The 19,558-nt window shown below is 43.5% G+C and overlaps 1 protein-coding gene across 16 annotated transcripts in view; it reads right to left on the reverse strand.

Annotated features, from left to right (window-relative positions):
• The window catches only part of GREB1 (growth regulating estrogen receptor binding 1), a 147,232-nt gene that overhangs the window by 39,445 nt on the left and 88,229 nt on the right, over positions 1-19,558 (reverse strand). For 15 of the 16 annotated variants that reach the window (XM_053285601.1, XM_053285607.1, XM_053285608.1 and 12 more), the window contains 4 exons: positions 11,336-11,518; positions 10,080-10,223; positions 8,858-8,971; positions 1,459-1,581 (listed from right to left, as the gene is read on the reverse strand). In XM_053285601.1, the coding sequence (XP_053141576.1) occupies positions 1,459-1,581; positions 8,858-8,971; positions 10,080-10,223; positions 11,336-11,518 (564 nt within the window). Of the gene's footprint in view, positions 1-1,458; positions 1,582-8,857; positions 8,972-10,079; positions 10,224-11,335; positions 11,519-19,558 lie in introns of those variants that run through there. The other variant, XM_053285615.1, reaches the window with a different exon arrangement.

The following is a 19,558-nucleotide window of genomic DNA, read 5'->3' on the forward strand; positions in this document are numbered from 1 at the left end:
TGCGCCATTAAGTGGCTTCTCGGGGCCCTTGGGGGCCCCCAAATTCTCTTTAGTCTGTTCTGGGTGGTGTGGCCGCAAGCCTGTGCTGTTCCAGGCCCCCAAGTGTGATTGTGACCAGAATGGGGAAAGAAATGTGGGGTGAGAATATGTTAGGCTGCATGTTGAAATGTTTCTGCTAATGCATATTTCCATAAATATACCCGTTTTATATTCTTACATTCTTGTGAGTTCAGTTGCTGTTTGTGCCCTCGAGAACTCACTTTTTAAAAATAATGTATTTGTGTGTGTGTGTGTGTGTGTGTGTGTGTGTGTAGAGGGGGCTGATGTTTAACTTGCAGTGGGGGACTAGCTCCAAATGCCTTTAGGTCCAGCCTCCAAAATTAGTCCACGCTCCTAAAGTACACCTCTGTGTATTAGGGATGTGCACAAAGTGAGGTTTGTTCACTGGTTCGGCACCGCCGGGAGGGGGAGGGGGAGGGTGTGTGGGATCTTTAAGAAAAAGGAGAACAGGTCCCTACCTGCTCTCCACCGCCGCATGCAGCTTCCTGCTGCCACGGCATTTGTCCCAAGTATTCCTATGTGGCTCACATTATCATTTGCATGGTCATCAACACCATGGTTCTGCGCCAAACCATTGCATAAACGTCAGTTCGGGCACATCCCTAATATGTATATGCTGCTTTTTCTCTGCTTCAGCTTGTTGCTTTTTAACTGCTGCATTATTATTTTATTATCGTATTTTAGGATTTTTAAAATTTTTTTGTTATATCTGCTTTATTTTCTTTGCTATTTATCATTAGCCACTTGGGCTGCACTGCCACTAAATATAAGATAAGAATCAAATCCATCCCTCCATTTTTATTCATTTAAAAAATTTGTATCCCATCTTTCAGCAGAAGCTGACATGGCAGCTAACAAAACAACAACAATGAACATTAAATTAAAATAATAAAATATTAAAAATCACAACACAATAGTACAGCAGTAAATTCAACAATAAAAGCAAGAATAAAAACAACAATTCACTAAAAGCTCAAGAGAATAACCCTTTTTTTTGCTGGACTGAAAAGCTAGTGAAGTACAGGCCCGCTGAGTGCCACAACCAAAAAGACCCTATTTCCAGCCACTATCTACCTCACCTTTGAAGGCAGCAAAAACCAGAGCATGGCCTCCGATGAGTGGGTCAGTCCATATATTAACACAGTGTATTAACGTATGAGCTGACCCACTCATTGGAGGCCATGCTCTGGTTTTCCCCAAAGTGTATTAAATACTTCTTAAGCACTTGGATGCGTTTAGCTGGCACCTTTAGTTATGCAATATTACAGAGCCAGAGAGGAATGGTGTTTCTGTGGTGGAGTTATATGGAACCCATTGATCTACCAACTCACCAGCACATATATGACCAAAGCTCACCATCTACAAAGGCATTCAACAACAACAAAAACCCTCACTTACCATTTTTATTTCTATTTGTGATTTGAGTGTTGGGCTGCAAATTCCAGGCTTCATTGGATAAAGGAGACTCTGGTGACCATCCTTTGTGACGTTTTTTAGGAGGCCCTGAATTTGTTAAAGTGCCTAGATAACAAAGAATCCAGAAAATATTATTTTAAAAGGATACACATTTTTCCTTTGTATAAGCACATGCATGTAAGAAGATGTACAAAAACTAAAAACAGTTCAATAAGGCATATAAAGGATAAAACAGTTTAAAAGGTGTGAACAGCACACTGCAGCACCAACTAAAAATAGTGGAGACAAACATCCCAAATACACAGGAAACATCAGCATAGAACTAGAGTTAAGGAATCATGTATGATAACATCACAGCTGATGTTGATTTTCTCTAGTAGTTACGGGGGAGACGCAAGGCTGCCATTTTCAGCAGCAGACTCATTTCATCCATACTGTCGAGTTCTGCCTCATGACAGAGATGCTTGAAAAAGCAGCACAGCACGTCAAATCTGTACAAGATACCCGCTATTGGATGTCTTCTCCACAGTCATATCAGCTGAGTATTTCTTGGATAAGGACAAGCTCCTTGTGTTTGTGTCCTTGTGAACACTTTGATTGCAGCAGCCCTTCCTCATTTGATGTCAACTGTCATTTTTTTTCCTAACTTCACCAATATATATATATTTGCAAATAATTTCCCCTCTCCCTCCCACCACAGATCCCTTCATTTAAACTTGCAGATACCTGAGACCACTTTGGGTTAATAATGTATTATGTGACCTAATTGCACAATGGGTTGCTCTGCCCAATGCTCAAAGCAGTGGAATAATAATTAATTAATTAATAATATCCGCAATGATTGAATAAAGAAGCACCTTTTAAAGTGGTGATTTAACAGGGAGCGAGTAAGCATCATTATCCACCCCCGAGCACAGCATGGGCGCTTTCCAGATTACACGCTACAAGAGTTTCCCTGCGTATCCGCCAAGTGTGCTTCCGAACTACCTGTGTCTTGACATTGCAGTCCCCGCACTGACAGCAAGGTGCCATTCACAGACCCGATGCCTTCTTTCATGTTTTATCTTTGCATTTCAGTGCGCTATAACACTGCATGTGCGTTGGAAGAAAACAGCTGTATTTTCCCATTTTAGGAGGGTTAAAATGCTGTTTTGGAGGTATAAGTGGTGTGGTGTGGTGTGGACAGTTCATACTGCACAGATGATTGGTTAATATCTGAAGGCCTTGTGCAAGGGTACATTTGTGTAATTTCCTTTTATTTGCTTTCCCCTCCTCCGTTAATGTTAAACCCATTGCGATTATATTTCTTTTCATATTTCTGTGATTATGTTTCTTTCTGTTCTTCCTTTCCTCTTTCTGCCTTCACCAGTGAGTTCTTTAACTATTTTAAAAAACTAATTGTCAGCCAAGGCAAGGAATAGTTAATTTTGTGCAAGCTAGAAATGACTGCTCCCCCTGCAGGTGGCCATGCACAAAGCCACCAAGAAAACAAACGGATTTTTTTAAGCCTCATCATATCATCTCCCCTCACCCTGCCTCCTCTGCAACCTCATTGGCCTAAAATGGGGCAGTAGGAGGGCACAGAGAGCATGCAGTATGAACGGTTCCTGCTGGGAAAACATGTTGTTATGGGTGGCAATAGTAACAGCCACAGCTCTATACAACAAACGGCTTCCACCCTTTATTTACATTTTCAAAACAATCCTGCCAAGCTGAAGCATTTTGCACCTCCCCCAACCACTGTTTAGCATGTAATCTGGAAAGCGGCCAGTGGTTGTTGCTGGTAAAAGAACTGTAAATCCTTTTGCAGTAGGGCAGCATCTTATCTATTTACTATTTATTTTTTCCATGTAAACCATTTTGAGAATGTTTGTTGAAAGCAATATAGCATCATAGTAGAAGGAATAGTAACTACAATTTAGCATTTGTATAGAACTCGTTGAGTGAGCAAAGGACTCCATACATATTACCTTGATGTAATCTTTACAACAGCCCTGTAAGGCAGGGGTTCTTAAACTTGGGTTCCCAGATATTTTTGGACTACAATTCCCATCATCCTCTTCCTCAATGCCCAAGTGGCAGGGGATGATGGGATGACTATGAGTCCCATCATCCTCTTCCCCAATGCCCAAGTGGCAGTGGATGATGGGAGTTGTAGTCCAACAACATCTGAGGACCCACGTTTGAGAATACCTGCTGTAAGGTAAGTAGCTTTTTTTCAGCATTTCACAGGAAATGCTGATTTAATACCCCTTGGATATTGTAACGCTAAAAACACTCTGAAACAACCAATATTGGACACTGAATTATAGAAACATTTAACTTTAGTTTCTAAACATACTGTCCTAGGGGCCACTAGGAATGCATTGGCGCCTGCTATTTATCTAACCAACTTAATAATCAGAGGCGTAACTATAGGGGGGGCAGGGGGGGCACGTGCCCCGGGCGCCATCTTTTCTGGTCATGTGGGGGGCGCCGCCATGACAAAAAATATTTTTTAATTTTTTTTTATTTTTTGTTAATACAAATGTTTCCTGCTCAGTGCAGCAGCGCTGCAGCAGTCAAGGGAGCGCGTCGGCGCCCCCTCCCCCACGAGCGGTCCCTTCCGCGCCACCTGCGCCCCCCCCATTGCTTTGCTGGCGCCTGGCGGCCAGTCAGTGGCCTGGCTTGGCGGCGGCGGCGGGCGCTTGTGAGGAAAAACCTAAGTATAATGCAGTATGTTGGGGGGCAGGGGCGGCGCGGGGCGGCGCCATTTCAGTGCTTGCCCCGGGCGCCGTTTTCCCTAGTTACGCCTCTGTTAATAATTCCAAAATTTCACAGGGCATTTAAAGGTAAAGTGTGCCATCAAGTCAATTTTGACTCCTGGCGCCCACAGAGCCCTGTGGTTTTCTTTGGCAGAATACAGGAGGGGTTTACCATTGCCTCTTCCCGCGCAGTACGAGATGATGACTTTCATCATCTTTGTATATTGCTGCTGCCCAATATAGGTGTTTCCCACAGTCTGGGAAACATACCAGCGGGGGATTCGAACCGGCAACCTTCTGCTTGTTAGTCAAGCATTTCTCTGCTGCATCATTTAAGGTGGCCCACTGGGCATTTACATTAGACCAATTTATTGTGTTGCCATCTGCTCTTTTGGAGAGGAGATATCAGAAGGCCCCTTATCACAAACATATATGGCCTTGTGATGAGGGGGAGGAGTGAAATCTGCCGAGCACTTCCTTTTGTGTTGCCCTTTCTATTGAGGTACACGCTTGGCCTTTATCACACCCATATTACAAAAATCCCAAGAAGGACAGAGAATCTTTATCTTTTGTCCTCTTCTCTCTGATCAGAGCTCACAGACTGCAGATAAGGTGGCCAGTTTTGTGCCACTGCAGTTGTGCCCACCACAGACTGATGGTTAAGTAGCCCTATTTTAATGGTTATAATATTTTAATGGTAAATGTATTTGACACCTTTCTATGATGATTATTATTATTACTACCATTATTACTAATACCATGATTATCATTATTATGCAGTATATGCATAATAATGCATAATCAATTGTAAACTGCCCTGAGCCATTTTTGGAAGGGCGGTATATAAATCAAATCAAATAAATAAATAAATAAATAAATAAATAAATAAATATGCAGTCTGAGCTGTTTGTTTTGCTCCCATTGTATAGGCCTACAATAGAAATTTGTGTGTGTTACTTTATATGTGCTGGTCTATGATCGTAATAAATTTACTACTGCTGCTGATCCTAGAGCGCCTGTGCCACATCTAGTTTGGCTCAGAGCATGCACATAAATGGACAGCCTTAAACTGAAGATATTAAACTCAGTCACTTTCATTTACTTTGCTCTTCTTCCACAGGATGGCAGCGTACAGCCATTTCTGCTACAGTTGGGCCATTCATTCATCTTTCTTTTGCAGGTCCACAGGGAGAAGCCCCAAGGTCAATAAAACACTCCTGCTGTAGTCCCTGTCATGGTCTCCGGCTGACCTCTACAAAACCACAACACATGCCCTGGGAATCCTATAGCTTGTCTGAAAAAAGCACCAAAATCAATTGCCAAACAAGGCTCTGCCTACAAAGTAGCGTTGGCCCTGACTGAACAAACACAGAAATTAAGCACTGCCAGGTCTGTCCAGGCATGAAAGACTGCACTCATGTTTATTGTCCTGTACTTGCAGGGAACTTTGATTCCCAGTACTGTGTTCTCTGTTCACAGAACAGGTACAGAAGAACTACTGCTCTTCACTGCCTCTTGCTCAGAATGTTTGGTTCTGTTCTGACAGACCCACCAGGACAGAAAATGTTGTTCTTAAGTTTTTTATTCAGGACTAACAGATGTACTGACTTGTGGTGACCCAGCACACACAATAATTCTCAGAGGGGCCACAATATCAGATCCAGAACTGCTCAACTAACTCTCTGAGCTTAATTATGTTTGCTTTGAAGACCAGTCCCATTGGTTTCAATGGAATGGATGCACAAGCTACTATTCTGCCTCAAAACAATACTGTCTCACACATTCATGATTTGTGTGGGGGGGGGGCACTATTATCCTGTTACTCAGAAAATGGAGGGAAACATAATGACTTCCAGGAGGAAATATGTATATGAGGGAGGGCAAAGGATCCAGGGTGGTGGTGGTGTCTGGCCCGCTGTGACCAAGGATGCTCTTGTGAGGGTTCACCCTGGCAAAGCAGTCCATGCAGACCGAACAACACTCCTGCTCCCCTGACGGCTTTCTGCCAGGGGACTAACACTCTTATGAGAGGGCCAGTCTACTGGAGAGGACCTTGGGGTCAAATACCCATGGACTCCCATCAGACTGCAGACCCATGAGTTGAGCAAACCAAACAAAGGGGTTTCCACTTGTATGCGCCCCCCACTCTCAGGTTAATGGTAGAACCTTTGCACTGCAACCCCCTCCTCCCCTGGGAAGCCTTGCATGGACCCAAAGCAGATTTTTATGCCCCATGTGTCAGAATCTTGCTGCATATGCAGACAGGGAGAACACTGGGTGTGGAGATGAATCTTTACTTTCATTCAAAATCCCCAGGTTCGGATCAGCATTGCGCCATTTGCAGATCTGCCACCACGGGGAATTGTGGGAATGGGGAGCCCCAGTTTCCAGCAACTCCAGGAGAGTGGGGTCGCCATCTGGGGGCACAAGCAAGGGTGGACATGTCCAAATGGACAGATGGGCTAGCAAAGAGCACACTTTGACAGCTTCTTGGCACCAGTCACCAAGACAGGGAGAGTCATGGCAGGGCACCCGTGCCCGCTGCTAGCTTATATAGAGCAACCTGGCTGGGCAGCATCTGCTGTCGGGCCTGTCATCCCATCCCCTTTCCCTCCTGCTTGCCAGGTGTGGGAAGCAAGGGACAGAGTGGGAAGAGGGAATGCCCCTGTGTGACTTTGCCATTTGACCGACTGACAAGCTAGGGCTGGGATGTAGCAGCATCACTGTTGTCAAGCAACTATTGTGTTTGATTCGAGATGGGAGGGGCAGGGCAAGAGATTGGAGAGGCGGCCAGTGAGAAGTGCTGCAGACATGGAGCGGGTGCAATCCCGGGTAGGTCTGAGCTGCTGTTTCTATTTCTGCATTTCCAGAAACTGCACAGAACTGCAGTTACATCCACATTCAGATGTAATGCTGCAGTGGCCAAACCTTAGGTTTCTGCTGTGAACCATACTGCAAACTGAACGTTCAAACTGGAGGTTGGCAAGGCAAACTGCAGATCACTTTCGGCTTGAAACCATAGTTGCACGAATTCGAACTTCACAGAGTTCCAATCTCAGCCCTCTTTAACTCCAGTTTTGTGTTATGTCCAAATGCGGCCTATGTTTAGGACTGTAGTCCTTGAGTCAGCCGACTTTCCTTCCATTATAATCTTAACTGATAATTACCATCCTCACAAGTTAACCAACTTTAGGCTTAAATGTTCACACATCTGCCATCTTGAATTGGGATGGATGACATCATTACGAACTATGCTGTTGAGGTGTCCCTATGTGTCCCTACAACTGTACCAAATTTGGTCCAAATCGGTTCCCATGCCCCTCAACCGTTCATGCATCCACCATTTTGAAATGGGATAGACAACATCATTACAAACAATTCTGTTGAGGTATACTATGTGTCCCTACAGCTGTAGAAAATTTGTTTCAAATCAGTTAGGTGGTTCACAAGTTAGCCCTCTTGTGCCTCAAATGTTCACACATCTGCCATCTTGAATTGGGGTGGATGACCTCATCACAGACTACGCCATCGAGGTATCCCTTTGTGTCACTCACTACAACTGCACCAAATTTGGTCCACATCAGTTAGGTGGTTCACCCCGAGTTAGCCCACTTGTGACTCAAATGTTTAAGCATCCATCATCTTGAACTGGGGTGGATTACATCATTACAAACTACGCCCTTGAGCCATCCCTATGTGTCCCTCCAGCTGTAGAAAATTTGGTTCAAATCGGTTATGTGGTTCACAAGTTAGCCCAGTTATGCTGCAAATGTTCATGCATCCGCCATCTTGAATGAGGTAGATCGCATAATCACAAACTATGCCATTGAGGTGTCCCTATGTGTCACTCGCTACAGATGTATAAAATTTGGTTCAAATCAGTTAGGTGGTCCACCTGAGTTAGCTCTCTTGCACCTTAAACATTCACATGTCTGCCATCTTGGGGTATACTTCATACAGCCCACTCTGCTGTTGAAAGAATACAACAGTCATTCTGGAATGAAAGATGGAGTTACTGATTTTGCTTATGGTGGCCATGTGAATCAACCCTAAGTAGGACTACTCCTGTATATTGCCTTGAGTCCAAGTTCCTGCTGCAGGAGTGGAAGGCACGTCCACTTGTACAAGGTCTGGTCACTGATTTCCCTCCAACCACAGCTTCCTGCATATCCCAAAAGCTGGATCTTGGAGATGAAGGGATCCTCCAGAGCAGCTTCAGAGAGCACAGCGGGGGATTGGCAATCCTGTCTCAACAAGCAGAATGCCTTCTGCTCATGGAGCAGGATCTTAGGATCCAAGATAGTATGTCTTGGTCTGAGGAGTCAGTCACATTAAACCAGAGGGATTTAGGACCACTGCACACATTTTGAACAAGTCTAGGTACAAGCCTGTATACTACTGTATTTCTCATAATGTAAGAAAACTATGGCTGGTTTTTTGTAAATTGCATATATTATACTGTAGGGCCCCAAGATACAAGGCAGCTGTCTGATACATGAATGTTCAGGCTACATGCCATCAGAAACACTATGGGTATATATAGCATACAGGTGTCTGTCTGCTATTTCTGTAACATGCGAAGTCATCCTAAGTCAACATAAATATTGTGTATGGATACCCTTGGTGTTTCACGATACCTAATACTGATGGTCTTGTCATGGAAGATAAATTGCTTTTCACTGAATGTTGCTGGGGAGAATCTTTGCCGTTGTAAACTGGGTGGCATGCTGTTGATGGGAGTTGGTCAGGTGCTATGTCAAAGACAAGGAAAGAAATAGGAAATACAGTTATTTTACAGGTGCATTGTGTACAGCTTATTGTATGGGCCACTACCATTCTATTATTTTAAACATAACAACCAATGGCAGTGAACTTTTAACTTTCTCATTATTATGAACTTTGAAATGCCTTCTCATTAGTAGTTATTTACTCTCTGCTAGTTACTTTACTTTGAAACTGTGGGGTTTCTTCCATGGGTTTTAAGCCATTACTATTACTTAACATTTTAGCTTTCCCTCAATAATACTTCAGAGAGAGGGTTGTTTCTTTACATACATTAAATAATCAGATAGTCACCTTTATTATTAAGACATTTGAGCTGTAATCCTATGCACACTTCGTTGAGAACAAGCCCTTTTGAATCCAGTGGAATTTACTGCCAAGTAAAAATGAGCAAATGCCATAGTACTCACCTGGGTGGGCACAGGGCTGTAGCAGGAGATTTCACAGGGTGGTGTGGTGACTTAACATGTTTATTTCAATTAAAGAAACGGACAGATATCTAGGGCAGGTCTAGACACTCATCCCCTGCACATTCTCATCAACAGACCTATCACTTGTCACTCTGCCCGTGCATCATCTTGTGCCATAGATAGATAGATAGATAGATAGATAGATAGATAGATAGATAGATAGATAGATAGATATAGACTGATTGATTGATTGATTTATATTTAAGGGCTTACCCACCCAGAGATCCTTCCTCTAGGGTTACATCTGCATCATATATTGCTGAATTCCACAATACCCAACATATACTGTGCCTATTTGAATGGCAAGTGGCTGCTATCCACAATGCAATATAGCAGACAAAGTCTTAGCACTGGCAGAAGCAATGTCCCACCATTGCTCTTACTCTCTAAGAACGACTTTCGTGTAGCTGCTTGCAGCAGTAAAAGCTGAAGCAGAACCCCAAGATTGACCTAAACACATTAAATCATTGGCACTCTTTTGACAGTATTGTCTTCCAATGGAATCATTATGATTATCCTCGGTCCATCCAGGCAGAGGACTGACATCCACAGGGAAAAAATTGGAAAATCTGACCTCCTAGAAGAGAACACTTTTAATAATATTTACCCATCTGATGCATCCCAGCTTGAATGATTGGATGTGCTGCTAGAACTGGCTCATTCGGGACAGTTGCTGAGGGGCCTGTATTCTCTGGAGGCTGGAACAATGGGTTGGAACAAGTGCTGGATGAGGGCTGGCAGCTTCTGAACTCTAGAAAGGGAAGATGCTCTTGGTCCAGTGAGACTTGTTCAGTTCACTTTATGGCTGCTGCAACCCTTTTGGACACAGCAGAACTTCTACAGTTTTATCACAGGCAGATTCACATTGGCTATCACTTCAAAAGGAAAACCCATTATTCATATCAGAGGAGAGACCCTTGCATCAGTTCTTCCATTTGCTTTTATTTATTTGTACCCCTGCCCCTTTCTCCAAAGAGTTCAGAGCAGCAGTTTAGCTTCACAACTCCTCAACAAGTAACTTAAGCTTTACCCAAGGCTACCTGATTTTTTTAAAAAAGATGCCCACTCTTTGTGGGACAAGTTTGCCACATATAAACTGTGGTTTGCAGTCATGAACAAAGTGCAAAGCAAAGCTACATGTTTGTAAAAATGAAGCAGGCAGGCCTTGGAGAGCTAACCCTAACCAGCCAATCAGGGCATCCTATTGTGTGTGTCTGAAAACCCTAATGGAGCAAACTGCAGCAAGCCATAACGTATGCCCTGCTCTTTGAGTAAAGAGTGAATTGGCCCTCAGCGTCATAAATCAGCATGAACCTGAATCTGGGCTTCCCATATCAGAATCCAATACCCTTGTTGCTGCACTACGGTGGATAGGTTTATACACTTACCTACACAACCTTCCCAACAAGGTCCCACTGGCAAGGAGAACTGGTCTTGTGATAGCAAGCATGGATTGTCCCCTATGCAAAGCAGGGTCTGCACAGGTTTGCATGTGGATGGGTGCTATCTGAGGTAAGATATTCTCCTTAGGAATGAGGATGTAGCTCAGGGGTAGAGCATCTGCTTGCATGCAGAAGGCCCTAGGTCACATCCTGGCATATTATGTGGCAGGCATGGTGGAAACTAAAGCTGCAGTTATTCACATTTCCCCACCCCCACCTACCGAAGAGCTATGTATATTACCATGCTGGTGGTTTTCTTCATTGTAAGTGGTGACATTTCTTTAAAGTTGTTGAGCTTTTAAAGAGTTTTCATTGATCCCCTCCATCTTAGATTTATTTCAAAAGTGCCACATATCTGCGGTGTCTAAACCTGTCAGAAGAATGCCAGACCTAGTCTAATGGGACAGCTTCATTATCTCACCTGCTCCCTTCCAGCAGATTGCTGAGCCTTTCATAAGAGTTCCCTGTGCATTCCTGACCAGATAATACTTTAAGTGTTTCTGTTTCTTGGGCTGAGTGGTCAGCTTAAGATTGATGTGATTGGAAAACTCCGTAAAGTAGCAGAAGCCTTTCTTGCCGCAGCCAACACAATTGCCAGAGAAACCTGATGAAATAAACAATACACAAAGATGAGGAGAGATAAGTGAAACAGCACAGATACTGCACTTCAGGTTGTTTGGAGTGGCTGCAAAGAATGTACTCAGTCTGAAAGTTTCTCACACAAAAAGACACACAAACATTGCTTGGATGTCAGCTTTTTCTAAATAAATGTCTACATTCAATAACTACTCGGTCTCCTTAATTTGTAATTTTAACGACAACTTGGAGAGGAATGGAAATCCCATATCCCTTTGTTAAGATTGCCAGACTGATCAATAGATTGATGGAACCAGGAAAGGATGACAAATTTATATCACAGAGGCCACAGAATGGCTACAAGTTTGTTTACACATTTCAGACTTTACCACCGGTAACCAGAACAATTCAAGGCCTGCTCATAGCATTTGGCAGCTGGGGGAAAAAGCCTTGCTCCCAAACAAGCTTACAGTTGTTGCAGTCAATGCTGTGCTAGTCCTGTGGCTTAGGCTTTAGGCAGTAATATGTCAAATGCTAAATCTTGCAGACCACTGTGGATTCACAAAACCCACTCACCACGTACTGAAGAGGATTGAACCAATGTAGCCAAAACCTCTGAGAGAAACCCCAGACACTCTACTAAAATGTTTGTGTTAAGCGGCTCTCAAAGTAGCGTCACACAGAGATGGAGGGGGGAGGGGAAGATACATTCCACAGCTAATTTGTTGGGACTAATTTCCACTTGCTATAGAAATAATTGTTAGAACATACTTCTGAAATGGTCCTTTAACTGGACACATAGACACATTTGAGACTTTGGATTCAAAACTAATTCATTTGGGATCAGAAAATAACTGTATTAAGGTTCATCGTTTTACATGTTCATTTCTGCAGCTGCCTCAGCATACAAAGTGCTTTATGCTTTTATCTTGCATTTTATATATGTAACCTCTGAAGTTGCCCTTACTCTCAGCATCCTGGCCAGACTGTCATGTTCAGAGCATCTGAGTTTCTAGCTTAACAAACATACTGCTGTCAGGTCCAGTATCTTCTGATCCACCCGGGTCAAAACTCTGAACAACATGAGTACCTTGGGGCTAGCTTCACTGTGACATGATTTACTGGTTGTCTCCCATTCACAATAAAAATTTCTTCATCCGTTGTAACTGACTAGATTTCACAGGCTGAATCTACCATCCATCATCCAGTGTTTAACTATATGCATGCTTTTAAAGTATTTCTATATTGGATAGGGTCTAAGCCAGGGGTATAATAACTGAGTGGGTGGATTCAAAGAACCCAGACTCCTGAGGGCCTCCCAGTTCCACCCGTCCCTATCTTCATTATCTCCCTCACTTTGTGGGGCATCTGGAGAGAGGAGAGAACATGAGTCCCCTCTCCCCTAGCTACGTCCCTGGTCTAAGAGCAATGATCCACCACCAATGAATCTTTTAAGACAAGACACTGTGAAACTTCAACAACAGTGTTTCAGCCAGACAACCCCTGCCCTCTCATTAGACTGAGTGATTCTGAAATAGGGATGTGGGTTTCGTTTCGGATACAAAACGTTTTGTGCACAAAACAGGCCATTTTGGCTGTTTTGTAGCCAAAACAAAACACCCAGTGCTCAAAACAGAAAATTTTGTAGCCAAAACAAAACGTCCCTGTTTCGGATACAAAACGTTTTGTTGTTTCGGCTGTTTTGGAACTCCATTTTGCAATCGCAAAAAGTCTTTCTCCTTCAGTCTCCATTTTAAGTTTTGACATCTGTTTGAATTTCCAGCCCTTCCAGCCTGTGGATTGGCCAGCGAAAGCATGGGCTAATCTGCTGGCAATTGCCTCCTTATTCCTTTTAAGCAAATTTAAGGGTAAATTTCACCTTCATTGGCTAGTAAGGCAGTGTGCATTTACTCTCATTGGCCAGTGGGGCAGTGTGCATTTCATTGTTGTTGTTTCACACTGTTGTATGTAGATCAATTGCATTTCGGGCGGCGGGGGGGGATGTGGATGTGCATGACCTTTGGAAATCTGCCTGATTTTTTCCAAAGCTCTGCTGTTGTTGATGTGTGATGTTGATGTTATTTGGGGTGGATCTGAGGCAGAAAGGGGGCTTTGGGGGCAGAAGAGTGGTTCAGGTCGTAGTGCCCCAATGGGTGCGTGCTGCCACACAGATTCCAAAGGAATTGGGAAAGGGCTGATTTTTAAATAATTTCTGAAGTTGACATGTCTTTGGGGCAGATTTTGGGCAGAAAGGGGGCCTGAGGGGCAAAACAGTGGGTTGGGTGGCAGTGCCCCAAGGGGTGCCTGCCACAACCCAGATTCCAAAGGAATAGGGCAAAGGGCTGATTTCTTAGGAATTGTTGAAGTTTACGCTTCTTTAAGGTCACCCCCCATGGAATAATGGAGGTTTCAGCAGACCCATAACTCCACCTGGGGGGCACTGGGGTGGCCGGGAGCGAGTGGTGGTGTAGTGCACATAGGGAGCCAACCACCCCCATGGGTTACTAACTCATGGCGTGCTGGGTTTTGTTGTTTCTGAGGTGTTCTGAGTGTAGATTCTCTGGTAGCATATGAAATTTTCAGCGACAAACCATGAATCCACTCTCATATGCTACCAGAGAATCTGAATCTACACTCAAAACATCTCAGAAACAATAGAACCCAGTACCCCATGGGTTAGCAACCCATGGGGGTGGTTGGCACCCTATGTGCTCTACACCGCCACTTGCTCTGGGCCACCCTGGTGCCACCCAAATGCAGTTATGGGCCAGGAATTATGAAGGTCCATCATTCTCTATGGGGAAGAACTTTACAGACACACAAACCATTGCATCTTTAAAAATCAGCCCTCTGCCCAATTCCTTTGAAATAATTCTGGCAGCTTCCTTGCCCCCACTGGGCATTACCACCCACCCTACTCTGCTCTGGGCCACCCCTTTCCCCCCAACATGAACCTATTCTTTTGCTGAAACCTCGATTATTCCCTATAGGGAAAATCCTATACTTCAAAAATTCACCAAAATTCAGCCCTTTGCCCAATTCCTCTGAAATTTGGGTGGTAGTTTCCACCCATTGGGCACTACCACCACCCACTAGTTTTCCCTCGCGGCCATTTTTTAAAATCCAAAACATTTCGGATTAGGATTTTGCATTTTCGAACAAAGAACAAATTGGGGTGTTTCGGATTGGCTGATTTCGAACAAAGAACAAAATGGAGGTGTTTTGGATTTGGGCCAAAAACAAAACAGAAAAACAAACAAAACGCACAACCCTATTCTGAAAGCCTTAAATCTTAAGAGAGGAGGCTGCAATGGCAGAGATGGCGAACCTGAGCCTCTCCAGCTTCTGATGGACCAAAGTTCCCATCACCCCCAGCCACAATGGCCATTTTGGCTGGGAATGATGGGAGTCGTAGCCCAACAACAGCTGAAGCAGCTCAGGATAGCCACCCTTGAGCTACAGCTTCCTAATCTGGTGAAGAAACACAATCAGCCATGACAGCTGATTTTCCGTGATGTTGTTTGTTGTTTTTATAATGATATTAGCTTTCTCAGTGCTAAGTTATAGAATTTGACTCAATGGTTTAAACACAAGTATATGAGATGCAAGTTTTGGGCAGTATAGAAATATTTTAAATTAAATAAATATAATCTTTTTGATTTGACCTTTAGCTGTATAGCAGCCATTGCAGCTTGACTCCTCCCCACACTACTTTGTGATTTCAAAAATCCAGTCAACAGTGTAGACTCCATCCCACCCTCTCTCTCTCTCTCTCTCTCTCTCACTCACACACACACCACAGAGAAAATGAAACAACGTGGCATGGATATCTCCCACGTTACTGAACCTTGCAACGCTGCCAAGGGGTGCAGGAAGGAGCCACGCTGTAGCAGGCCCCACTCCGCTGAGATTACCATCCAAAGGGACCCTGTGATGAGTTGTATTTTGCGTGGGCTGTTACATTTATCATTTATATGTGTTTAATTGTTATAGAACGGAGTATAACCAGTTGTTGTAAGACTGGGCAGGAGGGGGATTGGCAGTAGGACCACAGAGACTAGGAAACCCCACCTAGAATGCAGGAGGGGGCAGACAGAGCTGAAGAGGCAGCTAAAGTCAGTTGTGGGCCATTGGTCTGTGAGTGAAAAGTGGAGATGGTAGGCTGTAGGCTTGAGGAGTTAAGAGTTTCTGAACAAGGAAGATTAACTGGTGCAAAAAGCCAGGACCTATTTTGAGGAAGCCCCAGTAGTCCTCAGGAGAGAGGCTGTGCAGTAACTCTGAAACAAGCAAGATACCTGAACTCCAGTGTGGAGAAAGTCTCTGTCATCAACTATGTAAACTGCATCATCTTCTTGTAACCACTACACTTTTGAACTTGAAACCAATACACTTCAGAACTACTTGAACTTGTAACCCCCATGCCAAAAGAACTATTATTGAATTTTAAAACCTATTGTTTTATCAATTTTGTTTATTTCTTCTTCCACACCACCAAAAGAGAGACCCTTCCCCCCATGCTACTAAAGAGCAAACGGCAGGGGGTGGGGGGTGGGGAGATAAATGACTTAGTCTCAGATCCAGTCAAGAAATCTGAGTGGTGGCAGTGAAAAGTTACCCTGGTAGGGTGGACCCTTATAGACCCAGTGTATGTACATTTGTTCTAAAATTGCATCTTCATGGTGTCCCCCCGCCCAGGGTGGTTGCATATTGACTTCATGTCATGTTCAAGTATTTTACTAGTCAAACACCAATTAGTAAAGTCAATTATGAGAACAGAATCCTTAACAGAAAATGATTACTTTACAATGGAGACACATGTAACACTTGGAAAGCGGTGAGGCTATTGTGGAAACATCCTCAGCGTGTTTAATCATTCCTTTCCTCTCAAGGGTTTAGCTCTGAGGGGAAACACACACACACACAAACACACACACACACACACAGACATTTGCAACAGGCTGTACAAAATGCTAATTGATAGACATTCTAAACATGTTGCCAAGAAAACTCCCAAGCTTTTCCCAGGAACAATTTTGCATTTGAAAAAATGTTTCCTTTTTAATTGGTAAGACAACTGATTAATAGATAAATATGCATATGGCATTTTAAAAAACATTTTTAAACTGTTTAACAGAATGGCAGAACTGTGCTGCTGATAGAAAAGATGGCTAACATGTGGTGGGCATCTCACTAGTACACTATAGTGAGCCAATACGAGGCGAGGAGTGTGTGACGTCTTTCACATCTCCCCTGTGAAACACAGAGGGTTTCCCTATTCTCCCAATTCTTTGAGGGGACCAGAAAAATGAGATATGAATATCTGCCTGTTCAGACTGAGAGCAGGAAGCATTACCCATACTCTGCTTTGTCATATTACCATGGAGTCACATTTGATTGGCTACATTACGTTGTCATGAAGCCTATTCAGAGTAAGGGCAATGCTTCCACCCCTCATAATTATTTGACTGTGAGACTGGCACATAACAAAATCTGACTGACTGTGTTTCACAATGTCATAATGTCAACTACATCATCTGATTGATTAGGACTGCCTCAGGAAGAGGTCCCTGTTTTGGTTTGGTTTTTAAAATGGCACCAACCCTATTCATCTGGGGGGGGGTTATGGGAAAAGTGGATAGCACATGGAAAGGGTAAGCAAGAAGGGTTCCAAAACTCAGAAACCCTTTTTCACTCAAATTTTTCATATGCGAAACAAGGTTAGACTTGTATACTATAATAGTACTGCAAGCTAAAATCAAAGCACAAAGTTATTCTTGTCAGCAACTCAATAAATGAATGCTCACTCTGTGCCATGCCTCATGTTAGACACAAACATCTGGACCTAGCACATGATAGGGAGGACTGCTCATTTTGTAAGCAAACCAAATAAAACAGTTTTCCATATACATTGTAGATAAGGCAAAGGTCAGAGGAGCTGAGCCAACCAGAAGGTGTTCCCATTTATCTCTGTCATAAGGCTGAGTCCACGAGATGGCTAGAGATCAATATTTGTAGTCTCACGGATAAAGGCCTTTCACCTCTAGGTCATCAGTTCAAAACCAGCCCGCATCAATAGTGACCGAAGGTTGTTACAATCTGATGAGTGTTCAGTGGTCTATGTTAATTACATTTAGCTGACTCCACTGGACCACATCTGAGAGACTGTCAACCCTCTTGGTGCTGTGACATTTGGAGGACAGAGGCCAAGGACAGGAAGGGGGGGGGAACCTGACTGAGCTCTTCATTTTAGATGTGGTTCCTCCATATCTGGGCTGCTTCTAAGAGCATATTTCCCTACAAAGTTTTGCAGATGTCTGAAGATGAAATGCCAGAACAGTCATAAATGCTGGAAATGCATAAACTGTATTTCATATTTACACCTAATTATTTGGTCATTACAAAGATTAGCCATATCTTGGACATTCAGTCCTACAGATGCTTTCAATTAAGTGTGGAATGGTCAGCCAGTACAGTTGCCTGCTCCTCTGCCTTTAGCAGAGATTTGATCTGTAAACATTAGCGGGTGACAATGTTTATCTCCACAGTATGGAATGCTGAACCTCCTGATTCCTGCAGAAAAGTTGCTGTTAGGAGCAGGTCAGGTCATTTTTGGTCAGCTGGCAACCCAAAATGTCCGTAGGGTCCCACCATTTCTAAAATGCTGTTTCCCTTGAACTGCTGGCTCCTTTCTGGTCTTCAGAAAGTAAATGAAGACTTTTGTTTCATCAGACATTGGAGATAGCCGCTACCATGATGTGCAACCCAGCGGTGGAGTTGACCATCTGCTGGCACTGCTGTGCATGTAACACTGCACAAGTGAGCAGTTGCACAACGACTTTAAACTGTGTGCCTGCTGTTGTGCAGGACTACTTACGTTGTTTCCAGTGGACAGGTGTGCAGTTTTAAGGAGTGCAACTGCCTGCTTGCACAATACCACAGAGGCCGCCTGTCATGTGTCCTGCAGTGCTGTCTGACAGCCAACACTAGTATTGCCCTGCACAGCACTTTGACAGGTTTTTTTTTAAAAACACTTTTAAAGTCTTCTCTTGTTTTAGGTGTATGTTAGCTGAAACTGGTTGTTGTTATTTTATGTTATATGATTGGTAGTTATTTTTTCTTTTGATTTGTATAAACTTTGATTGTTTCCTTGTAAGCCAAAAACCAGATGGAAAGGCAGGATAGAAATGTAAAACAACTATAATGAAACAAGGCCAGATACAAGCATCAACCTTCTGATCCCAGTCCAATGCTCATACACTAAACTGAAGGCAAGCAACATTAGAGTTGAAAAGAAATTATGTGAAAATCTAAACATGAAGAAGGTCTCCAGATATTAAATCTGACCTGAAAGCCCTATCTACTGTAGGTGAGCTGCAGTTACTCAATGGTAAAGAAAGCACACTCTCTATGAGCAAAAAATAAAAATAAAAAATGGGGGTGGAAACCAGAATTTAGATCCAGTCTTTCAAAAAATTCCAACCCTTCGCACATTTCATTTTTCAGATTTCTCAAAGCAGCTCTATGGGGAATCAACAAATTGGGAAACTTAAATATAAGATTCACTTTGTAGACTGCTGCGACCCACATGGGTCCCCTGTTCACTGCCAGTGCGAATGGGCAGGGACAGGTAGCGGACCAATGGAGTTGCCACTGCATGAGGACTTTTTTTTTTTAAGGCTATTTAGATCCCAGGTAGAACACATTTTCTCTTCAAAACCATCAAGCGGATTTTCCCTTAGTAGAAAAAGCAACACAAAGAGGTTCAGAAAAGATAGTACTTGGTTATGCATGACAGGTAGCAGCTTTGGCACTCTCCAGGCACAATAAGCAAATACAACTGCTCCGCCTCCCATCATTTTGCCTTGAGAAATTTAGGAAGTCCTCATAGGGGTGAAAGTGGAGATAAGCTGTGCAAACACAACCTTCTTGAATGGGAGAAAGATGGTGAGAGACAAGAGCCCTATTAAGACATTAAGGTTGCTCACACAACCACGCTTACCCTGCCTGGGGAGGGCTAGGGGGAAAACAAGAACCTTCCTGCCTTCCCCCACTCAACTGGCACCACTCC

The sequence above is a fragment of the Hemicordylus capensis genome, chromosome 1, assembly GCF_027244095.1.
Source record: "Hemicordylus capensis ecotype Gifberg chromosome 1, rHemCap1.1.pri, whole genome shotgun sequence".
In the NCBI taxonomy this organism is placed as follows: domain Eukaryota; kingdom Metazoa; phylum Chordata; class Lepidosauria; order Squamata; family Cordylidae; genus Hemicordylus; species Hemicordylus capensis.